Source organism: Aethalodelphis obliquidens, unplaced genomic scaffold, assembly GCF_003676395.1.
Source record: "Aethalodelphis obliquidens isolate GAN/ISIS:26980383/991018 unplaced genomic scaffold, ASM367639v1 scaffold16, whole genome shotgun sequence".
Taxonomy (NCBI): Eukaryota; Metazoa; Chordata; class Mammalia; order Artiodactyla; family Delphinidae; genus Aethalodelphis; species Aethalodelphis obliquidens.
The window spans coordinates 23,257,346-23,282,436 of NW_020837960.1; the positions used below are offsets into that span (position 1 = coordinate 23,257,346).

The 25,091-nt window shown below is 32.9% G+C and overlaps 1 protein-coding gene across 4 annotated transcripts in view; it reads right to left on the minus strand.

Annotated features, from left to right (window-relative positions):
* The window catches only part of NBEA (neurobeachin), a 627,914-nt gene that overhangs the window by 364,896 nt on the left and 237,927 nt on the right, over positions 1 to 25,091 (minus strand). For all 4 annotated transcript variants that reach the window (XM_027116524.1, XM_027116522.1, XM_027116523.1 and 1 more), the window contains 3 exons: positions 23,648 to 24,086; positions 13,178 to 13,332; positions 10,795 to 10,921 (listed from right to left, as the gene is read on the minus strand). In XM_027116524.1, coding sequence (XP_026972325.1) covers positions 10,795 to 10,921; positions 13,178 to 13,332; positions 23,648 to 24,086 — 721 coding nt within the window. The remainder of the gene's footprint in view (positions 1 to 10,794; positions 10,922 to 13,177; positions 13,333 to 23,647; positions 24,087 to 25,091) is intronic.

The following is a 25,091-nucleotide window of genomic DNA, read 5'->3' on the forward strand; positions in this document are numbered from 1 at the left end:
TTTTAAAAGCGGAAGGAACCTATAGCTACCAGAAAAAGAACAAGGTCCTTTGGCAAATTATTTTCTAAAACAACTAGCATATTTCACTTAATTTAGGGAAAACACCAAGTACTAATTTTTCATTTGGAAGTTTTCATTTATTCAAAAAACATTCACTTAGTCTAAGACATTTTGTGCAGAGAAATAATACAAATGTAGACTTGATGGGGAATTTGCCCTTCATAGTCTAGTGTGAGGGTTATAATCTTAATAATCTGTTTATAACTTCTTAATATTTTAGAACATTCTTGGGACCTAAATATAGAATTTGTCAACTCTAGGCTGAAATGCATTCTCTTAAGCTACTCATTCCTCTCTCCCCACTTTATTCTTTTTCATTCTCTTCAGTCACACTAACTATGCTTATGATGCTATTTTGACTTTGGCTATTTTTCTTGATAGTAAGCACAAATTTTTTTAAGAAAGAGAATTACTGATTTCCATGAACACAATTATGGTTGCAACTTGGGAAATTTATCAACCACTCTAACAAAATGACCAATGATAGGAAAACTAAACATTCAATGGATATAATAATGCTTTAGATGAATTTCTACAGCTCTAGTGCCTGGATTAAAACAATATGACTTAAAACACAAGATTAGTTTAAAAAACACAATCATATATTGGTTTTTACCTATATTAAGGAAATCTCATTTAGAGGGGTTTACAGATTCTAAGTAATTTGTAGGAATAAAACTATAAATAATCCATTAGGAAAAAACACATAAAAATCCATGGCTGCAACTATTATCATATATATACACATACATGAAAATTAAAAACACTATAGGAAACTGGAAGAGAATATTAACCTATAAAAAAATCAAATGGAAATTCTAGTACTTACACAAAAATTAAAATTAAGAATGCAGAAGATTAGAAACAGTTAAAAAGAGAATTAGTAAAGTGGACTAAGGTTAAAAAGAAATACTAGAATAATAGAGAGAGAGAAATAGATAGATAGATGAGAAATACAGAAAATATCTAATATATGTGTAATTCAAATCCCAGAGAAAGAACAGAATGATTCTGAAGCAATATTAGAAGAGGTAATGGCTAAGAATTTCCCATTAATATCTTTAAAGCATTAAAAGGAAATAGCTTCCAACCTAAACTCTACTTTGGTTCAAAATATCCCTCAAAAATAGAGGTGAATTTCAAAGATATTTAGTTAAACAAGAAGTGAGGGAATTCAGGAGTGTCAGGCCTGCACTAAATGAAATACTAAAGGGGGTGTTCTTTAAGAAGAAAGAAAATGATAGCACATGTAAGTCAGATATTCAAAAAGGAATGATGAGCAAAAGTAAATGATAAAAATTTGGATAAATCTAAATATGTTGACCAATAAAATAGTAATTATATTCTCTTGTTGCATTTACAATTGATTTTTTTCAGTACGCGGGCCTCTCACTGTTGTGGCCTCTCCCATTGCGGAGCACAGGCTGTGGACGTGCAGGCTCAGCGGCCACGGTTCACGGGCCCAGCCCCTCCACAGCATGTGGGGTCTTCCTGGACCGGGACACGAACCCGTGTCCCCTGCATCGGCAGGCGGACTCTCAACCACTGCACCACCAGGGAAGCCCTTGCATTTACAATTTTATGTGCACACACACACACACACACACACACATGCATACACATATGTATAAGTGTATTTGCCAAATTTGGAGTAGATGAAGTTAAGCTACACTGAGATCCATACATTGTCTGGGAAGAGGACTTATATAAATCAGGAATTAATGCTGCAATCTAGAAGATGATCACTTAAAACACTATTTCTCAAAGTGTATTCTTAGAGCCAGCACACCAAGATCACTTCATGTAATGGTTAATTTTATGTGTCAACTTGACTGGACCACAGGGTGCCCCAACATTTGATTAAATATTATTCTGGGTGTGTCTGTTAGGATGTTTCTGGATGAGATTACAATTTGAATGGGTAGACTGAACAAAGCAGACCGTCCTCCCTAATGTGTGTGTGTTCATCCATTCAACTGAAGACGTGAATAGAACAAAAGGCTAGATAAGAGAAAACCCCTTCTACTTGATAGTTGGTCTTTGCTGGCCTTCAGACTCAACTGAAACATCAGCTCTTCTGGGGTCTTGAGCCTCTCAGCTTCCATACTGGAACTTATACCATCAACTTTCCTGATTCTCAGGCCTTCAGTCTTGAACGAGAACTACATATTGGCTCAACAATGTGTTTTAACAGGCCTCCCATGTAACTCTGTTGCATACTGATGTTTAAGATCCACTGCACTAAGGAAAAGATAATAAGGTATAAACTTCAACCTAACAGTTTCTTGTTACTTCTCTCTAGTGAATGTTTCTTAATGGCAATATGAATAAAATTGATTAATCACTGCCAAGACTTGGAAGTAAGGAAGGAAAGCAGAAACAAGCTCATAATAAGCATCAAGAATAAAAAGGAGGGGGCTTCCCTGGTGGCACAGTGGTTAAGAATCTGCCTGCCAATGCAGGGGACATGGGCTCGAGCCCTGGTCCGGGATGATCCCACATGCTGTGGAGCAACTAAGCCCGTGCGCCACAACTACTAAGCCTGCACTTTGAAGCCCGTGAGCCACAACTACTGAGCCCGTGAGCCGCAACTACTGAAGCCTGTGTGCCTAGAGCCCATGCTCCTCAACAAGAGAAGTCACTGCAATGAAAAGCACATGCACTGCAATGAAGAGTAGCCCCCGCTCGCTGCAACTAGGGAAAGCCCACGTGTAGCAATGAAGACCAATGCAGCCAAAAATAAATAAATTAAATAAATAAATTTATTTAAAAAAAAAGAATAAAAAGGAGGGACTTTCTTACAGATTATATGAATGTTAAAATAATAATAAGAGAATATTATGAACTACATTATGCCAACAGAATCTACCAAAACTTACACAGGACAAAAACTGAAAATCTGGGGATACTTGTAACATTTTAACTTAAAAACTTTCCCCAAAAAGGAAATCTAGGATCAGATGTCTTTGCTTGTGAACTCTACCAAATATTTTAGAAAACAAAGAAAAACAAATAAAAAATACCAATCTTACATAAGCTCTTCAAAAGGTAAAACAGATTTTACATCACAAAGAAATTGGATTTCTTTCAGGAATTAAAGGTTTGTTTAGTATTTTTAAAATTAAAAGTCAATATCATAGACCATGTTAGCAGAAAAAGGAGGAAAACCACATGGTCATCTCCATGACTTACCCTCTCTTTAGAGATAAAATTCTATACCCATAATGATGGTAACTTGGTTAATTATAAACACAAGAGAATTCTTAAATTTGATAAAAAGTATCTTTATTAAATAGACAGGAGACATCATAATTAATGATGAAATGTTCAAAGCTTTTCATTTGAGATGAAGACAAGAATGCCTTTTCTAACCGCTTCTATAGAAAACTGTATTGGAGATACTAGGTGATACTATAAGTCAGGAAAAAGAAATAAAAAGGTGTAAGTATTTGTATAATGGGGGATAAAACTTTCAACATTCATGGATCAAATGACTGTCCCTACATGCTTAGTTAGAAAGAATTATAGATAAATTAGGAAATGTAAGTATCAAATTCTACTTTTCACCTTGAAGGGGTTAAGATGGTCTACAATTACCTCCCATGCTAACAACTAGAAAATTTTACAAAATGCGGAGAACAACTATTTTCATACAAAATGTGGGGTACAAAATCCTGAGGAAAGAGAAACAAATGAGGTGAGTCCCACCATCACCCAGATTTCCTACATGGAGGTATTTCCCATATTAGGGCAGATACAGAATCCAGCAACCTTTCTCACTTGACAAGATTAAAACTGTAGTTCAAGGAGGCAAAGGTGAATAGAATTTGGAGGGCATAGTATGCAAGAGGAAGGTGTATGGAGAGCACAGTAATCTTTGGCTGAGTAACAATCTAGGTATGGGATGCCTGAAAGCTCCCAAGATTAGAGTAGAACAACTTCTGAAGAAAGAACAATTATGGAGGAGTCATAACAGGCATCTTCTACATCTCACACAGGTCTAGAATTGTCTGCGTTCCCTCTGGCCAAAAAGGAGGGACCTCCTTAGATATACTGAGCGTTCAGGAGAAATCCAGCACACTTTCTAAGTGGCAAAATTAGCCCAAGAATAAAAGCCACCCTAGATCTGCCTTAAAAGATCTTAAAAATGCTTCATGAGGAAGAATGGTCTTTCGAACAAATGGTGCTGCAACAAATGGACATTCACAGGAAAAAATATAAACCTGGACATAAACCTCACACCTTACACATAAATTAGCTCAAAATGGGACCCCGACTTAAAACTAAAACTACTACTTAAAACCACAGAACTTTATAGAAGACACAGGAGAAAAATCTTCAGTACTTAAGGTGAGGTGAAGAGTTCTTAGACATGACATCATAAGCTAGACTACAATAAAAATGCAAAGTTTCCTCTGCCAAAGACTTTATTAAGAGGACGAAACACACGAGCTACAGTCTGGGAGCAAATACTTGGAAACAACAATTTTGAAAAAGGACGTGTACTTAGAATACTGAATTCTTAAGGCTCAAAAGTGAAAAAGCAATCTAATTATAAAATGGGCAGAAGATATAAACAGACATTTTGCTGAAGAGAACACACTAATGGAAAATAAGCACACAAAAAGATGTTCAGAATCATCCATTAGGAAAATACAAATGAAGACCACAATGAGATATCACTACATACCTACCAGAATGGCCTTAAAAAAAAAAAAAAAAAAGACAATGCCGAATGCTGGTGAAAATGAAGAGAAACTGGACTATTCATACATTGCTGGTGGGAATTTTTTATAACACTAAATAGGTACTTACCATATTAGCCCAGTAATCTCACTCTGGGCACTTATCCCAGAGAAATGAAAATGTATGTTCACATAAAAACAAATGTTTATTGTAGCTTTTTTGGTACTAGCCAAAAATGGAAAAAACCCGAATGTCTTTTAGTGGGTGAATGGTTAAACAAACGGTCGTACATCCACACCATGAAATAATACTCAGAAATACAAAAGGACCCATTAATACACACAACACTTGGATGGACCTCATGGCATTATACTGAGAAAGGTCAATCTCCAAAGTCACCTCTGAAACACTTAGAAGTCAAAGAAGAAATCATAGAGGAACTTAGAGAAAATACTGTATGAAAATTAAAACAACATTAAATTTCTGAAATACAGCTAAAACAGTGCTTAGTGGAAAAGTTATGGCTTTAAATGCTCGTAATAGAAAAGAAGAAATCTGAAATCAAAGATCTAAGCAAGGGATTGGCAAATGTTTTCTGTAAAGGGTAAGATACTAAATATTTTAAGATTTTAGGGCATACTATCTCTGTTGCAACTACTTAACTCTGCCATTGTAATGTGAAAGCAGTCACAGGCAATATATAAACAAATGATGTGACTGTATTCCAATAAAAGTTTATTTACACAAAGTTTATATATAAAGTTTACGATGGCAGGAAGATTTGGTCCCTGGGCTGTAGTTTATAGACTCCTGATCTAAGTTTCCACCCTAAAAATCTAGAAAGAGAAAAGTAAGTAAACCTGAAATAACTAAAAGGAAATAAAAAGAGTGGAATTTGATGTAATAGAGACAGAAAAAAAATTAGTGAATTTAATGTCTAATTTCTGGGGGGAAAATTATAATATTGAAAAGTCAATGGGTACTCTAATAATGCTAAAATGAGAAAAGGCATAAATTACAAAATCAGGAATGAAAGAGGAAACATCATTAGAGATCCTACAGGTGTTTTAAAATAATAATATAATAATAAAATTATGAAAAACTTTTATGGCAATAATCCAATAACTTAGATAAAATGACTAAATTCCTAGAAGTCACAAATGACCAACACAGATGCAAAAAGAAAACAGAAAATCTGAATAGTCACTTATCCAATGAAAGAATTTAATTTGTAAAACCTCCCCAGTAAAAAAAATATTCCAGGCAGAGATGGCTCCACTGGTGAAATCTCAAAGCTACAAGAATAAATAACACTAAAGCTACAAGTGACATTATCTTTCACACAGAAAATAATAAGGAAATTACAGATAATATTGAGTTGAGAAAAGTCTAAACAATCTAACAAAGACTACTAAATTTAAGTGGATTAAGCAAAATTGCAAGACATAAAATCAGTGTACAAAAGTCAGTTGTCTTTCTATATACTACCAACACACAAAATCTTTCTTTTTTGTTTTCAGTCCTATTGAGATATAATTAACAAGACAATCATCAATTTGCTCTCTGTTAAGAAAATTTACTTGCATTTTCTATCATTTTATATAAATGGAAACATACAGTATTTATCCTTTTTTGTTTGGCTTCTAACTCAAAATTGGAAATTTAAAGTAAAAAAAATTTTTTTTTTTCCGGTACGCGGACCTCTCACTGTTGTGGCCTCTCCCGTTCCGCACGCTCAGGCTCAGCGGCCATGGCTCACCGGCCCAGCCGCTCCGTGGCATGTGGGATCTTCGCGGACCGGGGCAGGAACCCGTGTCCCCTGCATTGGCAGGCGGACTCTCAACCACTGCGCCACCAGGGAAGCCCAAGTAAAAATTTTAATTTAGAATATCATCAAAGACATGAAAAACTAATAAAAAAAAAGACAAAACTAAGTACAAGACCTTTACAATGAAAGCTATAATAAGTTGCTAGAGAAATTAAAAACCTCAATGAATGGAGTTATAGACAATGTTTGTAGATTAGAAGGCTCAATATTATTAAGATATCAATTCTCCCTAAATTTAAATAAATATTCAACACAATCCTAATTAACATTTCAACAGGATTTTTTTTTTAGAAATTGGCAAGCCCATTCTAAAACATATAAGAAAATGCAAACAATCTAGAAAAGTCAAAGCAACGGTCAAAAGAACAGAGTTAGAGGACTTATACTACCTGATTTCAGGATATTCTATAAGCTATAGTAATAAAGTGGGGTACTGGCGTAAGGACAGACATATAGATCATGAAGTAGTATGGAGTCCAGCAATAGGTTCACGCATAGACAGCCAATTGATTTTATACCAATGTGCCAAGGTAATTCAGTGGTGCTGAAACACTGATATACATATGGATAAAAACAAAACTGAAACTTTACCTCACCACACACACACAAAAATTAAGTGAAAATGGATCGTAGACCTAATCATAAAAGCTAAAACTACAAAACTTTTAGAAGAAAATATATGAGAATATCTTCATGACTTTCGGCTAGGTAAAGATTTCTTAAGATACAAAGGCACAAACCATAAAAGAAAAGATTTTTTGAAACGATGGACTTGGTGAAAATTAGAAACTTCCTGTTCTAAATAATTTTAACAAAATGAAAATATAAGCCACAGAATGGAATATCTGACACAGGACATACAATCAGAATACATAAAGAATGGTGACATTTCACAAGAAAACAACCCTACTTTTTAAAAAAATAGCAAAAGATTTCAACGGTCCATTAACATATCAGAAAAAAAACTCATCATCTTTAATCATTAGGAAAATGGAAAATAAATCCAAATGAGATATGATAACCCAGAAAAGTCTTAAATTATAGAGTCTTAAAAAGACTGAGAATGCCAAGTGTTGACAAAAATATGGAACAAATGGAACTTTTACACATTGTTGAAAGGAATATAAAATGATACAACTGCTTTGCAAAACAGCTCAGTAGTTTCTTATAAAGATAAGCCTATACTTCCTATTCAACCAGTTGTTTTATTCCTATTTACCCAAGATCATATGTCTACAATACAGTTGTATTCAATTCAAATGTCCATAGAATCTTTATTTATAATAGCCCCAATCTGGAAAAAACCCAGATGTCTATCAACAAGTGAAGAGATAAATAAATAGTGGGATAGCCATATAACAGAATAATACTCAAGAATAAAAAGGAATGGACTGGGCTTCCCTGGTGGCACAGTGGTTGAGAGTCTGCCTGCCAATGCAGGGGACACGCATTCGTGCCCCGGTCCAGGAAGATCCCACATGCCGCGGAGTGGCTGGGCCCGTGAGCCATGGCCGCTGAGCCTGCGCGTCCGGAGCCTGTGCTCCGCAACGGGAGAGGCCACAACAGTGAGAGGCCCGCGTTCCACAGAAAAAAAAGGAATGGACTACTCATAAACAAAAAGACATGAATGAATCTCAAAATCTGAGTGAAAGAAGGTAGGCACAAGAAAGTGTATTCTATATGATTCCATCTATGTGAAATCCTAGAAAAGACAAATTTAAATTATGATATTAAAAAGCATATAAATGCTTGCCTGGGGAAGGATGGGGTAAATTATAAATGGGGCACAGGGAACGATATGGAGTGATAAATATATTCTACATCTTCATTGCGGTAGCGGTTGTATGGGCATATAAACTGTTCAAAACTCGTTAAAATGTACAGTCAAATTGAGTATTTTTAAATTGAGCTTAAACAATATAAACAAATGATCTCAATAAATTTATTTTGGAAACTAGAGAAACGAAGATACAAACACAAAATACTTAAATTATAAGAATATATCATATAAAAAACATATAAGACTTCTACATAAAAATCTAAAAATCATTACTGGAAAAAAATTTTTTTAAAAACTAAAGAAATGGGAGGAATAGAAGCTGCTCATAGTTTGGAAGTCACAATATTGAAAGAGATCTATAAATGAAATATAACTCCAGTTGCAACAGATCTATAAATTCCATTCCTTGCTAAAATCCCAGCAAGTTGTTTTCAATATGGATACTGATAAACTGATTCTAAAATTTAAATGGAAGTGCAAAGCATCAAGAATAGCTTAGGCTTCCTTGGAAAAAAAAAAAAAGGACAGGATGGGAAGACATTACTTATCCAGATACTGATCCTTATTAAACCTAAAGCTAATTATGACAGTATGTCACAAGGATAGACAAACAGACAAATTGGGTAGAATCGAGTGCCAAAGCAGAATCCAGTATACAGGAACACTTGATTTGTGACAAAAGCGGCAGAGCATGGGAGACAGGAGAGTTTCTCAAATAAATGGCACTGGGTCATCTTGACATCCATAGTACTCCTATGTCATAAAATTCACAAAACTCAATTCCAGATGAACTATGTATCTAAATATAAAAAGCACAAATAAAGCAGCCAGAGGATGAGATGGGGAAAATGTAGGCAAAGATTTCATCTATAACATAAAAAGCACTGAAAAACAAAAACTCGATAAATTGAGCTTCATTAAAATTTACAACTTGTGTTGATCAAAACATATCACATAGATAATAAGAAAAGCCACAGAATGGGAGAAGATATATATACAACATATAATCATCAAAGGGCTCATTTTCAAAATGCATAAGGAGAAGAGACTTTACAAATTAAGAAGACAACTCAACGTTTTAAAATGAGTAAGAGATTCCAACAGGGAAATCACAAAAGAGGAAAACCAAAAGACCAATAAATACATAAGAAGGTGCTCAACCTTGTTAACTATCAGGAAAATACAAACTAAAAATACAATGAAATACCACTATACTTCTACCAAAATGGCTAAAATGTAAAAGTGACAATACTAAGTATTGTTAAAGATATAAAAAATTAGGCACTCTCATACGCTGCTAATGAGTTAGTAAACTTGCATTAACCACTTCGGAAAACATTTGGCATTATCTAGTAAAACTGAACATACACAAACACTATGAATCAGCAATTCCATTCAGTTATTTACCCAACAGATATGCATACAAATGTGTAGTATACCCAAGAGTAATGTACAAGCAGCACTGTTATGTAAAAAAGCAGCATTATTTGCAATAGTCCCAAACTGGAAAATTCCAAATGCCCATCATCAATAAAATAGATTAATAAATTGTAGTATACAACCACTAAGGAATGAACATGAACAAAACTATTGCTACAGGCAATACAGATAAATCTCATAAATATAATGTTGAGAAAAAGTAGCCAGAGACAAAAAGAATACATACCGTGCAACTCCACTCATATAAAATTCAAAAAAGACAAAACTAATCTAGTATTAAGTCAGAGTGATGAATTTGAAGAGGAGCAAGAATAGTGGCAAAAAAAGGAGCAAAAGGTGGGGGCTTTGTGGTACCTGTAACGTTCTATTTCTTGCCTTGAGTGATAGTAACATAACATCGTTCTTTTATTGAGCTTTTACACTTCAATTAAAAATGTGAATACACACACATACTGTGTGTATGTATATGTGCAATTTAACTCCAAGCATTTTGGTCAAACTCTTCTAGGAATTCTCTCTGACATGATACTGCAAATCATTTTTATCTATTAATCGCGATAGAAAAGATAATGTTTGGTGATTCAACTTTCAATTATATATGTTATATATAACTCTGCAGATTTATTTTGAAAGTCTATATTTTAAACTCACCACCCCAAAGACGTCCAATTTTATCATGGTGCCACGTTTGCATGTTTCTACCTTACAGGAAACAGTAATGTGCTATATGACAATGGATTATAAACTCAGGAAAGTCAGATCATGAAAACCATTCAAGATCTCTCAGTTTAGACTGAAATATAATAAATGATTTTTATATAATGAATAACTATCTAAAAATATCAAAACATTGCAATTATGAGATATAATCACAAAATACATAATTAAACATTCTTAAGAATTCTTAACTATATCTTTGTATTTAATGTATTCTGTTTCACTATTTTTGAGGTGAGAGGAAGGGAGTAAAAGGAGTAAAAAAACAAATAGTTATGTATACCTCATATTTTCAGCCGAATCTTCTGGCATTGGAGCAACAGTTTGTACAGCTGGAAGATTTTTGCTGGTAGCACCATTCACAAAACTAGAAGAGGAGGAAGAAGAAGAGGACCCCGAATCCACGGCACCTGTTCCCAAAATAATAATTTTTAGCCTTAAGTATAAATTTATTTAACAAAATAATTTTCATTACATCATTACTATCTGAGTTTGAAAAAAATATTCATCTGAATTTCAAAATAGAATTTGGCCATTAAAAAATCATTTGGTCATCGGTACACTAATAACTCTTTATAATTATTAAAAATAGCTATTGCATTAAAATCCAGTTTATTTACTTATGTTACTCTAAACAAAACTACATATTACAAATGGGATATAAATAAAAGACATCAACAAATGAAAATAATTTTAGATAAAATGAGGCTGATAAAACAATGCAAATTTAGATGTGAAAAATTTATGTTTTTATTGCTATATTGTTATATTTTTAGTTTTCATCATATAAGATATAATTTGCAATAAACTATCTCAACATAAATTTGTGGCACTGCAGCATCAGTGCTTATTTTGATAAAATGATTGCTTAAGAAGGGCTATAATGAGTATAAGATTTGTACCCGATTTTAAAATAATGAGTTCTCCTCAACGATATGAAGACGCCATTTTAGAACAGATTTTCCTATATTAACACCATGTAAGTATATTAAATAGCAGTGGAGTTGAGGGACATCTAGTGTTCCTAAATATTATCTTATCTTTATCTTATCTAACACTAATTCCCATAAAACTGGGATTTTCACAACACTTACACAGCATGTATATGTCAAAATCTAAATGAGTCTTGGGTCCAGTTTAGACGTTGGCCCTCAATTTCTTTGTGTGTGTGTTTGTGTATCTGTATATATGTATTTCTAAGGAGGATGTTCATTACTTACATTTTTTTATTGTAGTATATGCTTTATACTATCACTGGACTTCTAGCTACCATCATTTCCCATATCTATTATTAATTCATAGAATAGGAATTAAAGGAAAATATCATACCTTGTTTCAAATAAAGATAAAAGAGAGATGACTTGCTTTTTCATTTACTTATCTCTTAAAGAGTAAGGATTTAGTCAATAAACACCAAATGTAGATTTTTTCTTTCTACTACATTGGTATATTTTAAAAATCTTAACACTTTTCTGAGTATACATTTCGGTAAAAGGAAAACATTTTTATTCCTTTTTCTAGAAAGCAGAATGAGTATAAGGAGTAAGACTGTAAACTGGATAGAAAAAACTTTATATAAAGTTTTCAGATAAGTCAGATACAAATATTTATATATATATATCTATACATAAATCAAAGATGTTTTGTTTTTTAACACAATTCCATTAATGATTTTTATTTACTAACATAAATATGCTTGATAGAGTACATTCTACTTACTACAACCCCATAAATGTGCTGCTCATGATATGTCAGACTGAGGTGGTATGATAAACAAGATAAATACAGAAAGCACAAAGAAGAGCTATGAAATTAATAAAAATGGGAATAATCTAAGTAATGATAATAGATGTAAAAGTTCAAGGCTATACAGTTTGGAGAAGAGAAGGCTACTATAGTCAGGGAAGAAAAGTCAGGGATCATCTTGCGTTGTATAAATACCTAAAATGGAATCACAAAGATTTGGGTAAGGATTTATTTAGCTAATAATCAACAGGAACATTTCTGGAAATTTACAAAAAAAAAAAAAAAAAAGGTTATTTTAGGCAGGCTTTTAAAATCTGTAGTGATTTGGAATTTTCTGTTTCTAGAATTATTAGGAAAATGTTGGACAATGAATTGGATATAATTGTAATCTAAGTATATAAATTAATTCAATGTCAAACAATGGTTCTTATTCACATGCACGTTTTGTCAAGTTGAGGCTCTTGCATATCGTCAAGGTTCTCAGGGGAGCTTGGTAAAAAATACATATTAGGTTTCAACCAGTAAATGTCACTAAATCTGTTTTCTGTCACTAATATATTTAATATACCTTGATATTCTTGGTACAATTTACTAATTTTTATGTATCAAATGTCAGTGTTCAAATTATCTTTTGGTTTTGCTCCCCAAATATCTTTCAGCAAACTGAGTTCACTCTGAAAGTAAATAGCATCATGTTTTGAGAAGACTCAAAACAAAACCCACAGTGTTCTCAAACTAGAAAGTACACCCTAGAACCATAAATTCTGAAAGACAACATGAAGAATAACCTTCTTAAAGGTTAAGGTAATCTTAAATGATCAGGGTATTTTAATTTTTAAGATCAAATAAGCAGAAGAAATGAAGATACAGAAAACAGAAAGAAAAAGATGAGGTATCACAAAAATAGATAAAGACAATACCTGTTGTATTAATCATACTTTTTGGTGTAGCTCCAGTAGCAGCAAATATATTAGAGGTACTGCCTGTTGGCAGCCCACTTCCAGCAGCAGCGGCTCCTACAGTGGTTACAGCTAAACTACCTGGAGGGGGCTTCTTAACAGGGACCACGACACTCCTGCCAAGAAATGATGAAAAATAACACAAGGTCTAAGATGAATTCTAATCCTGCTATGGCAGATACATGTAATCAACATCAAATTTTCTTTTCTTTCTTTTTGCCTTTTTTTTTTTTTTTTAATTCCTGATCCCAACTTAATTGGTGAAAAGGATATAGACATTAAGGATATATTGTAAAGTGTGTTAACTATTATAATTCATTTGGCAAACATTTATGTAGAATCTAGAATTTGCAAATCTTTTTTAAGATGACATGTGGTCTATAATCATGAATCTGGGAAAACTGGAAAAATGCGTGCTCAAGTTAGATTTTTCATATGCATATAGGGATTTTTTTTGTGTGAAAACATACATACATATAATGTTCATCCTATCTCTATCATATTCTAAATGTGGAAAATAGTCATAAAAACGTTTGAAAGCCAAATTCTGAAGCTTCCTCATAGTAAAGCTAAATATTAAGCCAAGAAATATGGAATAACAACTAATGGCATAATAAAATTAAACTTTATTTTCCTGAACAAAATTGAGTTGTTTTTCATAGTAGGAATGCTATTATAATGAAAGAGAACTGAGAGGATACAATAGACGTTTGGTAAGAGATCTATTTAGCTTCTAAACTTTGTGAACTTAGAAGTTGAAAATTTCCTCATGTTTCGTTAGCATATTTAAATGAATTTCATAAAAAAAAATTTCTGAACTTAACATCTGTGTTAACCCTAAATAATAAATGGATGTGAATAGTAGTCAATTTAAAAGATAAAGAAACTACTTCTTTAACATAATAAATATCTTTACTTCCTTTCAGTGAAGCTTCATTTTTCTCAAAGTTTACAGCATTCCAACTCCATTTAATAAATACTTTCAAGCATTACTCATTGAACTTATTTATCTAGAAAGTAGATGTATGAGATATTTTAAGTTCAAATATAATGCTTGAAAACTAATGACTGAGAGTAAAAAATATCCAATCTAAACTAGGTCTTTTAAATGTATTTATATTTTATAATTCTCTCATTAAAAAGTTCTACTTAAAGGAAACTATATCAATGGCTCATTGTCAAATAAGTCTATGGCTTAAACTTCCTTAATACCAATGATTTTCAAAGAAAAATGACTTTGTCAATACAAAAAATCTAAATTTATAAGAATTATTATTTTCAATTTTAGGGGTATTTAAAACTTTTTTGTGACCAAAGTAATTATAATCTTAAATAATTTTACTCGTGACAAAAATCTTCATTATCTCTTTCTGGATACTTTTTTTTTTTCCTTAATGGATAGTGTCAAATTCATCAGACTCAACCTTGAACTTTCAACTATCTTATTAAATTTCCAAAAGCACACACTATGCTTTCAATCCCTTCATTGATCATTCCTCATCGAACACCTTCATTTATTTCACTGAGAGGTGGTGTGACATTATGGAGAATACAGGATGTGGAGTTAGAAGATTAAGGCTTGAGAACTAAATCACTCTCAAGCTATGTGATATTAAATTTCAGTTTTTCAGTACAAATGGCAAGACAAATGCCACTTCACATATGACTGGAGAAATTAAATGAGACTGTATTTAAAAGAACTTTGTCAATTATGAGACGCCTTATAAATGTTAATAACTGTTACCATTTTCTAAAGTGAAATAATTCTCTGCTTCCAAGATAAGGTATTTAGTTACAGTGATCTACATAAAGATCAATAGAAAAGAAACCAAACTAATATTTTGGATTTATCATCAAAAGTCTTACCTAAACTTCTAAACTATTTCATTGCCTATCTAGAAAGAAGAGAAAATGATCAATTCTTGATTTGAAAAGAAGTCATTAGTAAAACTACAATATTTTTCCCTAAATCTCTCATTAAAATCCTTATGGATAAAATACAGAAACACAGGCTGATTGACAGTGCTGTGAGACAAATTTGTAGATGGTAGGAAACCGATCATTACCAACTTTGTACAAAAGCTCTCTGTAACAGGCTACTACAGGCATCTTGTCAAGTACTGAGGGTATGAGATATGTATTATGAAAAATTAGTTATATGAATGAGGGAAAAAATTTTCATCTCAACAACCTGTAATGATGGCTTGTAAATAAATGCAAACAACATTAAATGCCTTTCTACTAAAAAACTTCTAAAAACATCTGATTTAATAGCAATTGACATGAAAGCCTCCAGACACTTCACTGACAGCAGTCTGGTAGTTAGTACAACATGGGATATAAATAGAGTACAGTGTCTAGAAGCCCAGTTTTTAATGTCAAACAGACCTGAGTTAGAATTCTACCTCTATCTATTTTACTTTGGTAGTATATATATGTCTAAGGTAGTAAGCAAATAAATCTCTCTAAGCTCCATTCTCCTTACCTTTAAAATAAGACATAATAGTTTGTACTTCATAAGATTGTTACAAAGATAAAAGGATATACTGCATATAAAATGCTTAGCACTTTACCTGGAATATTATAAGTGGTCCAAACATTTTAGCTATCATTAGTATTGCTATGGCTCCCAAAAGTGCTGATGCGATCTGGGTCTACCTCAGCAACAGTATCCAGAGTCAAAGAAGCAATAATCCTGATATACTTTGTGACTGTCAGACCTCATAAAGTCCTATGTATAGGTTTAGGCACCATATTTCAAGAATAATGACAAAAAGCATCATGTCCATAAAAGAACAGTTAGGATGACAGTAGATCTAGAACACAAGTCATATCAGGAAAGACTGAGAGTCTAGAAAATTATAGTAAAGACGTGAGAAAAAATTACACCAATTTTTTAAAATCTGAAGGCATTTGACAAGGAAACAAGATGAAATTTCCATGTATCTCCAAATACCAGATTAGGGCCAACAGGGTAAAGAACTCTCTAGTAATTTTTATGAGCACCAGTTTCCAAACACTGATGTGTTCAAAGGGATAGGACGACCATGTCACAAGAGTGGTGGTGAGAGAGGTGGGAAGCTGGTTTGACTGATTTCTCCAATTCTTTTTCAATCCATAATTTTATGTATTTGTTAGAACTACTATTTCCCCTTCGATTATTATGCCGAAATTGTTTATCTAGAATCAGAGGACTGTCCATTTTGGTCCTTAATATCATTTCTTCACCAACACTACCCATTCCCTAACACCTCAGACCATTCTCTCTCCTAAGCAATATATTTTACAAATTATTTGAATGTTTATACTTGCCAGTATGTGTTGATAACGTATTAGTTATTTTCTGGAATGTTATTATGTATTTGCAACTACTTATATATGAAAGTAAAAATTTTCAGCTTTTACAAAATCTTAGTCAACATTTTCCACTTGGTTACTCATCCCCCCTACATCAAAAGGCTTACCTAGGAGTCTATGTACCCATTGTGGGTACCCCATTAGGGTGCATAAAAACACACAAATTTTTAGAGTATATACATTTTTCTAGGGTGAGCATACAATTTTTATCTGGATTTCAAAAATATAGCCACAAAAGTTGAGCCAACAATCTAAACTATTAACATATTCCGTTCTTCTACTAGATCTGCCAGTCATACTGATGGATATCTAGAATACTCTACACTACACACATTTTAAAAAATGCATTATTCTATCTTATGAATATTCTTTCCATATTTTCCCATACAATTTCACACTTCTGTCCCACAACTTTAAGACTGAAAACTATAAAGAAGTGGAAAATTCCTTTATACTACATATAATCTATACATGGGCCAAGGCTGTAAAGGTTATCATCAAAGTAGCACAAGCCAGAAAACTATTCTATCTAATTCACTTCAACAAAATGTTTCACTGAGTGATTAATTATATGTTTTGTAATACATTGAGTGTATTACAAAATACATGTAAGTGTAAAATTTTCCATCATTGAATTCATCCTATCTCAAAGCCATAGATTTGGGGTGTGATCTTAAGATTTGCTCATTCATTTAACTCTGACGTGTGAGGGACTGTTCTGAGTTCTGAGATATAGCAATGTATAGAACAGACAAAATCTCTGCCCTCATGGAATTTACATTTCAATAGGGAGAGACAGAAAATACAATAACATAAATGATTAAATATAGTATACCAAGTGGTAAGTGTTGTGAGAAAAATAAGCATAGACAGGAATAACGAGTATTATTGGAAGGGTGGCTAAGAGAAGACATATTCAAAAGGTGGTATTTGAGGAAACACTGACAGGGTGAATGAACAAGCCAGGAGGGTATCTAGGGAAGAGTGTCATGGGATAGCAAACAGGAAGAAGGCTAGTGTGACTTGAGAAGATTGAGTGATATGCAGAGATATAAGAGATGAGATTAAAGAAGTAACAGGGCCTCAGATCATAGGTCCTTATAGTCCACTGTAAAGATGCTGTCTTTTCCTCAGAGTGGGATCAGCAGCCATTAAAAGCTTAGGAATAGGGGAGCAATATAACATTAGGTTGTAACAGGATCACGCTGGCTGCTATGTTAAGGATAGACAAGGGGGAAAAGGCAAATGGCGGGGAGACTGGTTAGGAGAATACCACAATAATCTAAGTAAGAAATGCGAGTAGTTTGGATCAGAATTGCAAACTGAAACTGGTGAACAATGGGTCAAATTTTGACTATATTAAGAAGGCAGAACAAACACGACTTGCAGAAGACTGGATGTGGGTATGAGAGAAAAGTCAAAGATTACGTAAAGATTTCTGCCTTAAGCAACTGGAAGGGCAGAACTGCCATTAACTAAGATAGGGACTGCTATGGTTGGAACAGTTTTTTTTGTTGTTGTTGTTTTTTTATAACTGTTATTAATCATCCAAGTAGTAATGTTGAATAAGCAATCAGATAGATGAGTCTTCAGTTTAGGAGACAGGTTTGGGCTGAGACATAAAATTGGTAGTAATCAGACTATATGTTATTTAATGCCAGGAACATGGATGAAATCACCAAAGAAGTCAATGCAAATAGATGGAAGAAGTGGTCCAAAGACAGAGTCTTGGGGATCTCCATTAACTAGTTATGTGAGTTTTGTAAAAAGGATACTATTTGATCTGTACACCTCAAGAACTGTCCTAAGTGTAAAGCGAGATACTGAAGATAAGAAATGGCTTTTAAATAGTGACTTATTAAGACAAGTGAGTTTTATATCTCACTCATGGATCCTATAATAATTCCTTTCTTCTTTCCACTTGCTCCCTCTCTTCTGTAACACTTACTGAGCACTGACAGGTTAAGGGAATACAACTACACTGACAAGTTAGGGGATACCAAGACAAGTAAGACATAACCCGTGTCAGAGATACTTGAAGAAAATACAAGAGACAAATAAATCAACTGCAATGTATTTCAATAACAACTCTGATTAGAGTTATGCACAAGAACTTTCAGAAACATAAAGGATGAGCTTTATCAGGGAAGAGTAAGCTGAATTGAAAAGGACCAATGGGAATCAGCCAAGAAGAGGCAAGTTCAATATTAGAAACTTCATGAGGCGAAGAGATATGAAAAATCATAAAAGATTGAAGGACTGCAAATAGATCCTTACGGCTGGTGAAAGATGAGGACTTTATATTCCAAACTAAGAAGTTCATCCTTTACTGTGTAATAAGAAATGGTTTCAAAATCTTCATCAGTATTGCATTTAAGAAAAACATCTCTGACATAAATGTGGAAGATGCATTTGGTGGGGGAACACCTGGAAACAGGTGATAGCTTTGAAACTGGGCATGTCAAATCTTTTCTGGATTTCAGGTCTTTTAACCAAGTTCATAACTATCGGCCACTTTTTGAGACAAACTGTAAGGCCATCTCATTTATTCTAGGAATTTGGAACTTTATGGGACTTTTTGGAAATAATGCATTATTCTATATGTTGGGAAACTGAGTCCCAGAGAACCAAAGAGAATAGATAAGGGTCACACAACTAATTACAGAGACCCATTACTGATAGCCATTTCTTCTAATTTCTAGATTATTACTCTTTATCTAACAAGGCTTACTGTTGTTAAACATTTATCTTGAAAGAAAAAATTGAAACTATGAAGAAAAAAAATTTACTTCTGCTTTTAAGCTGACATTACAATTTACTGCAGCTCATTAGAAATCACAAGTTTATTTATGATGTTTTCATGATTTATTCATTGCTATCTTGTAAAGTATTTAGAATACCCGTAGAGAAAGAGGATGTATGAAAAATAACTGAGTGTTTCATTAGTCCACCCTTTAAAGAGAGATGCTTTTTTCAGCTCACTGAACTGTCTGTGGAAATGCCAGGAGAGAAAAAGGCAACAACATTGGGGAAATTAGGATACAACCATGCTGGGTCAAAACTGCATCTTCTGGCAACTGGCCTTAAAATACTATACCCAGGGTACTTGGAGCATAATACAAGCTGGGATTTCAGTGGCTAGGTATCATAGAAACTTTCAATTGTAAAGGCTGGCAGAGTTTTAATCAATGTAGCTTACATTTACTTGCTCATCCTTTAAGTGATATAATCAAAACACTTTTTAAAAAAAATTAGAAAACTGTAAGAACAGAAATTGAAGTACTCAGCAGTAATTGTAAGTTTTCATATTCTGACTTAATTCTAAGCTTAAAGAAATCAATGTAGGAGGATTCCATCATCTCTACTAAACATTTATTTTTTATTTATCCTAAATTGTCATCCTTAGCACTAATATTTAAAACATTAATGTTAAAAAACTAGAGAGAGAATACCTAGACTAAGCTTATAGTTTAGGTTCAGTAATATGAAGGCTATATATATTGTTTTTTAGTCCCATAATATTTACAAAATATTTTTTATTTCAGAGATTTTCTTTTTCAGAGAATGAAACACTTGGAAGCAAGGATATTAAAAGTTTGAGGGGAAAAAATACAAACTAATTTGCCCAAACATATCAAACCCAGTAACTGAAACACAAGCAGGTATGTGAAATCAAAAAGGATGAAATATAAATCATAAGATCATTGTATACTAGCCAGAGAAGCAACACAATTACTAGCTTTTTGTGATATCCCAGACTTAAGATAATTTTCTGAAATATAACGACAGTTAAAATGTATGGAGAAGCATATTGTCCTCTGCCTTTTTTTATTGTCTTTTGTCCAAACTAAGGGGGCGTCTCAGGAATCCCTGGAGAATTAAGACTGAGCTAAATCACAGATATATACAAAATTCTCAAAAGATTAAAAGCATTTGGATATACAGGGTTAAATTTTAGTTTACAGGATATGGTAAAGCTTAATTGGTGGTTTTAGAGAAAAGCATTCCCTCAATCTAAAAGTTACAGAGTTACTGATGCCTGAAAAAAATACAGCTCAGCGAGGCTATTTTATAAACCATAGATCTACACAGAAATCTACCACAAGAGACAGTACTGTTGGGGAACTCTGCAACTAGATTTATAAGTTCTATTATGAGATTATTAAACTCTTCTCTTAGAAATAAAACCACGATAAATATTCCTCTTCGCTTCATAGTAACAAAACAGTAGAAAAACTCTTGTAGTTTCATAATCATATTTCCTCTACACATACAGTGTGTTCCATCTATAGAATGACAGTAGCGGATGTCTAGGATTTTCAGTGCTTTACAATGCATAAATATACATTTGTTAGGGCCACTCATTGTAATCAAAGACATATACTTAAATCTGCATAGATGATGACTGGAGGAAATGAAAGAAAAAGAATCAGCATTTCCCATATATATAGATAAAATTTATATAATATTTCATAATACAACCTGATGAAAGATTTAATACTAAAAGAAAAAGGTTTATTTTAGTTAAGTCTAAATGTTTCTAAAATTTGATGTTGCAATTTACCGAGTGAAAACGATATTACAAACTTCAAAACACTGAAATTCATCAATGTGCCATCCTAAGTGAGGAGAAACTCCACATGTAAAACATAAGTTAACATAACTCAATTAACATCAGTTGTTTTAGGAAGTTATTCCCAAACTTACAATCTAGAATAAGTATAAAGAATACATTGTTAGCACGTTTTCAATAGAACAAATAAACTATTGGCTAACAAAAGGAAAATCCTAGGTGATTTCCACTGCGATTGTACAATATTATTATGTATGATTTAGTTACAAAGAAATGAGCGGCTGAGTTTACAGCTATTTTTCAACTAAAGATATAAATGAAAAATACATTATTGGTAGAGTAAGACCCATGCTAATTCTGTGTTTGAAACTGTAAGTATTCAAGACTTGCCTCTAAAGCCTGTCTTCTTGGATCCTATTTTCAAGGAATTCAATCTGATGTTAAAAGACATGTCATAACTTGAATTTCAGACTTTAGTGCTTCAGAAATATGTTTATATACTTCATAATGTAATTATAGCTACCTTAAGACAGATAAGGCAAATGGTAGCAATATATTGGAAATATAATTGAAAAATGCAGTTGTCCAGAAGCACTTGTGGGGATGATGTCTCAGAAAAGCTGCTCAAAGCTCCAGAGTTTGAAGTTAAATTTTTGATGTTGTCACTCTCAATCTATTGAATGGCTGACAGACAATCAAACCCGTCTGGCTGGCTGGCAGCTCATTTTCCTGGCAGGTGGCAAACAATTAGACACACCAATTTGTGCCTCCTGATGACATTAAAGCATGAAACTAAGTTGTATGCAGGGCCTAGTGATTTGTGTGAAAGCATTTCAAAAATAATACTCTTTGCCGTGGCAACTCATTTCAGACTGCCACCTCCCATTATGGCTTTGAGCACTGAAGACGACAGACTTGAGTTACGTGCAGTGCAAGGCCGCTTCTGTTCAATCCGTCATCAGCGCCCCCTGAGACCTCAATCCCCTCCTTTCATCAATATCACCTCATCATTTACATTTGATAGTACTTGAGCTACTGCATATATTAACTACACTGGAGACCCTTCTCCTAAAAAGAATTGAAATATGCTTTGTGCTCCTCGATTTCATTTCTGCTTATGCAATTTAGAAGAATGATTCCACTCTCATTGCATTTTGCACAAATGCTACCAGGAACAAGTGGAAAGTTCTATTTTTTGTAAAGCAATATCCTCAAAAGTATAATAAATTTTGAGTAGCTAAGAATATCGGCACTCAGATGACTGCTTCATTAAGTTTTAATGAAAAAAACTGTTCTAACGATAATCCAAATTAGAACAGAAATATTTTACTTAATGTTTATTTCACTGGATTCTCTTATGCAAATTACAATGATTCTCTGTATCTACTGTTTTATATTTTAACAAAATTTAGGTAGAGAACTTAAAAATTAAATGGAACATAAAATTTATGACCCCAAGTTAAATTATTATACCATTTATTTATAGATAAAGATTTATAGATATATACAAATACTTACATGCTTATGCTTATATAAACTCATAAACACACATACACATACACATATATCCTGGGAACACAAACCAAATATGAATTGGCATAAGGAACATCCAAGGAACTATATGAATGAACCTCCAAACTATTAAAAAAAAGAAACAATTTCCTACCTTTTATACCCCTCCTTTTTTTAGTTTTTAAAAAACTTCTGACACTTAACACATTTTATCTTATAGACAACTATCTGCAAACATTTTATCTCCTTTTACTACTTTAAGTTCATAGAAAACAAACCTGATTCTCTCTCTTTAAATTTGACATGATGACTAATGCCATTCATATTTTCACAATAAATTTTCAAGAAATATCTGTAGGATGCTGGTTGAAATGCTTATAGGCAAATTTTAAATCATATTTATGTATGAAAAAGATAATTCATCCTAACTGAAAATGGCTTTACTGTCACACCTCAACCCCTAAACTCTAAAAAAATTACTGTCTCTAATTGGGACAAAGCAGTTTGGCTATTTTAGAGAAAACATTATGGAATATATATTACATTTTGACTATATATTTATTTTGACATTTAAGAAACATTTGACTTCCTAACTTGATCTTTTCTCCCTAAAACAAAAAATAATTACTTTCCAGTTTCCTCACATATATGTATATATACATGTATATAATATATAAAACATATATATATATACAAAATGACTTCTCCAATCTACTGTAGTCACTTGATGATAGATTATAATCAGAATCTGTGTTTCCATATTTCCAATTCAATGTGCTATCGCCATTTCATATGAAACCCCCTTTTTTGAAACATATTAAAATGCCTGTGAGATCAATCCAGTTGACCTGTCACTTTGATAGTCTTTGTAGTAAGAATCTACAGTAAAAAATACAATGTTTTCAAGACCCTCCTAATATTTTTAAATTAACAGACTCTAATTTTCCTTCTATGCATAGAGCACTGTAAATAATAAGTTCAGTACCTACCTGTCAAAGGAATGAAACTGCATAGGAAGAATAGCTTGCGCTTCTCTCTTCAGTGCTGGATCTGGGTATGGGATAGGTTCAGGGCCACATTCTGCAATTTCAACTGGGGCGGCCACAAGACTTTTCAATATTTCCTTGACATTGATGCCTTTGGTTTGACTAATGCTAGATATAGATGGCGCAGGCTTCAACATTTCACTGGGGTTCTCAGTTAGGCTTTCCTGTGACTTTTTCACTTCGGATGACAAAGTAGATAACAGTTCACTCATGGCATCAGGGCCTGTGCTAGTCTCTAATTCTGCCCCATTCAGGATGCTAGCCACTTGCTCCTCTCCGATTCCTGAATCAGTATGAGGAATGGAACTTTCTAGATGAATATCTTCACCAGGGGCTGGTGTTTCTTTTTCCTTTACCGTGTCTGGAAATGCAGCAGGTGTTTCTGTAATGAAAGAAACTGATTTAAACAAAAAGCTTCATGAGGAAAACCCAGTATTATTAATAAAATATACTCACATATTAGAATAAGCAAAAGAAAACCTGTAAGAAACAAAAAATCTGCTAAATGGATGTGCGTAACAACACAACTTGATTAAAATACATCAACCACATACACCTGTCATTTTGTTTGGCAAGCATCAACAGAACCCTGTTTCTTTTATAAAACATCTGGCATTTCAAAATTGATATATAAGCATGGAGAAATAGTTCCTACCACAATTGCTTATAGCAGCTTGTAAATAATTATTATATAAAGCTCCCCTTTTACACTTCTATTGTTAGCTACCAATCATGCAAGATAAATTATTATACTTCTCTAACATCTCCTTAAAAATATTAAGTTACTTTTATATCTTTTTTGGTATTTCAGTAACCAATAATGAAATGCCTGATTGAAATATTTAAACTAGTTAAAGATATATTTTAAATTACACACAATACATAAAATTCTAAAGGGTTAATTGCAAAAAGCATGTCAAATGATTAGTTCACAAGGATAAATGCTTTGATAATAGAATAGTGAGCCTCACAAATTTAACCTATATGTGTCTTTAAGAACAATTATTTTGGAATGATCATTCTTTGTGAATAAATATAAATTTCAATTTGTGAAAATTGAATCACAAATATGTATGAAAACGTATATAATATAACTAACTAAAATAGATAAAAAGAAAACCATCTTTAAAATGTTAAATTCCTATCAAATCTCATTATACAAAGGTCATTATAATGAAGTTTTTCATATGTTACCAAATTCTAAATGATGACCTTGAAAAATTTAATCTAAGTACAATGGGAATAATAGCTTTTAACTTAATAAAGTCATGTTGAAGAAGAAAATAAGATACACACTTATTTACTTGCAGTTCCTGCATGAAGTAGATACTTAGTAAATGGCAGCTATTTGTATTACTTTACTAACTAATAGTTATTCTTTGTAATA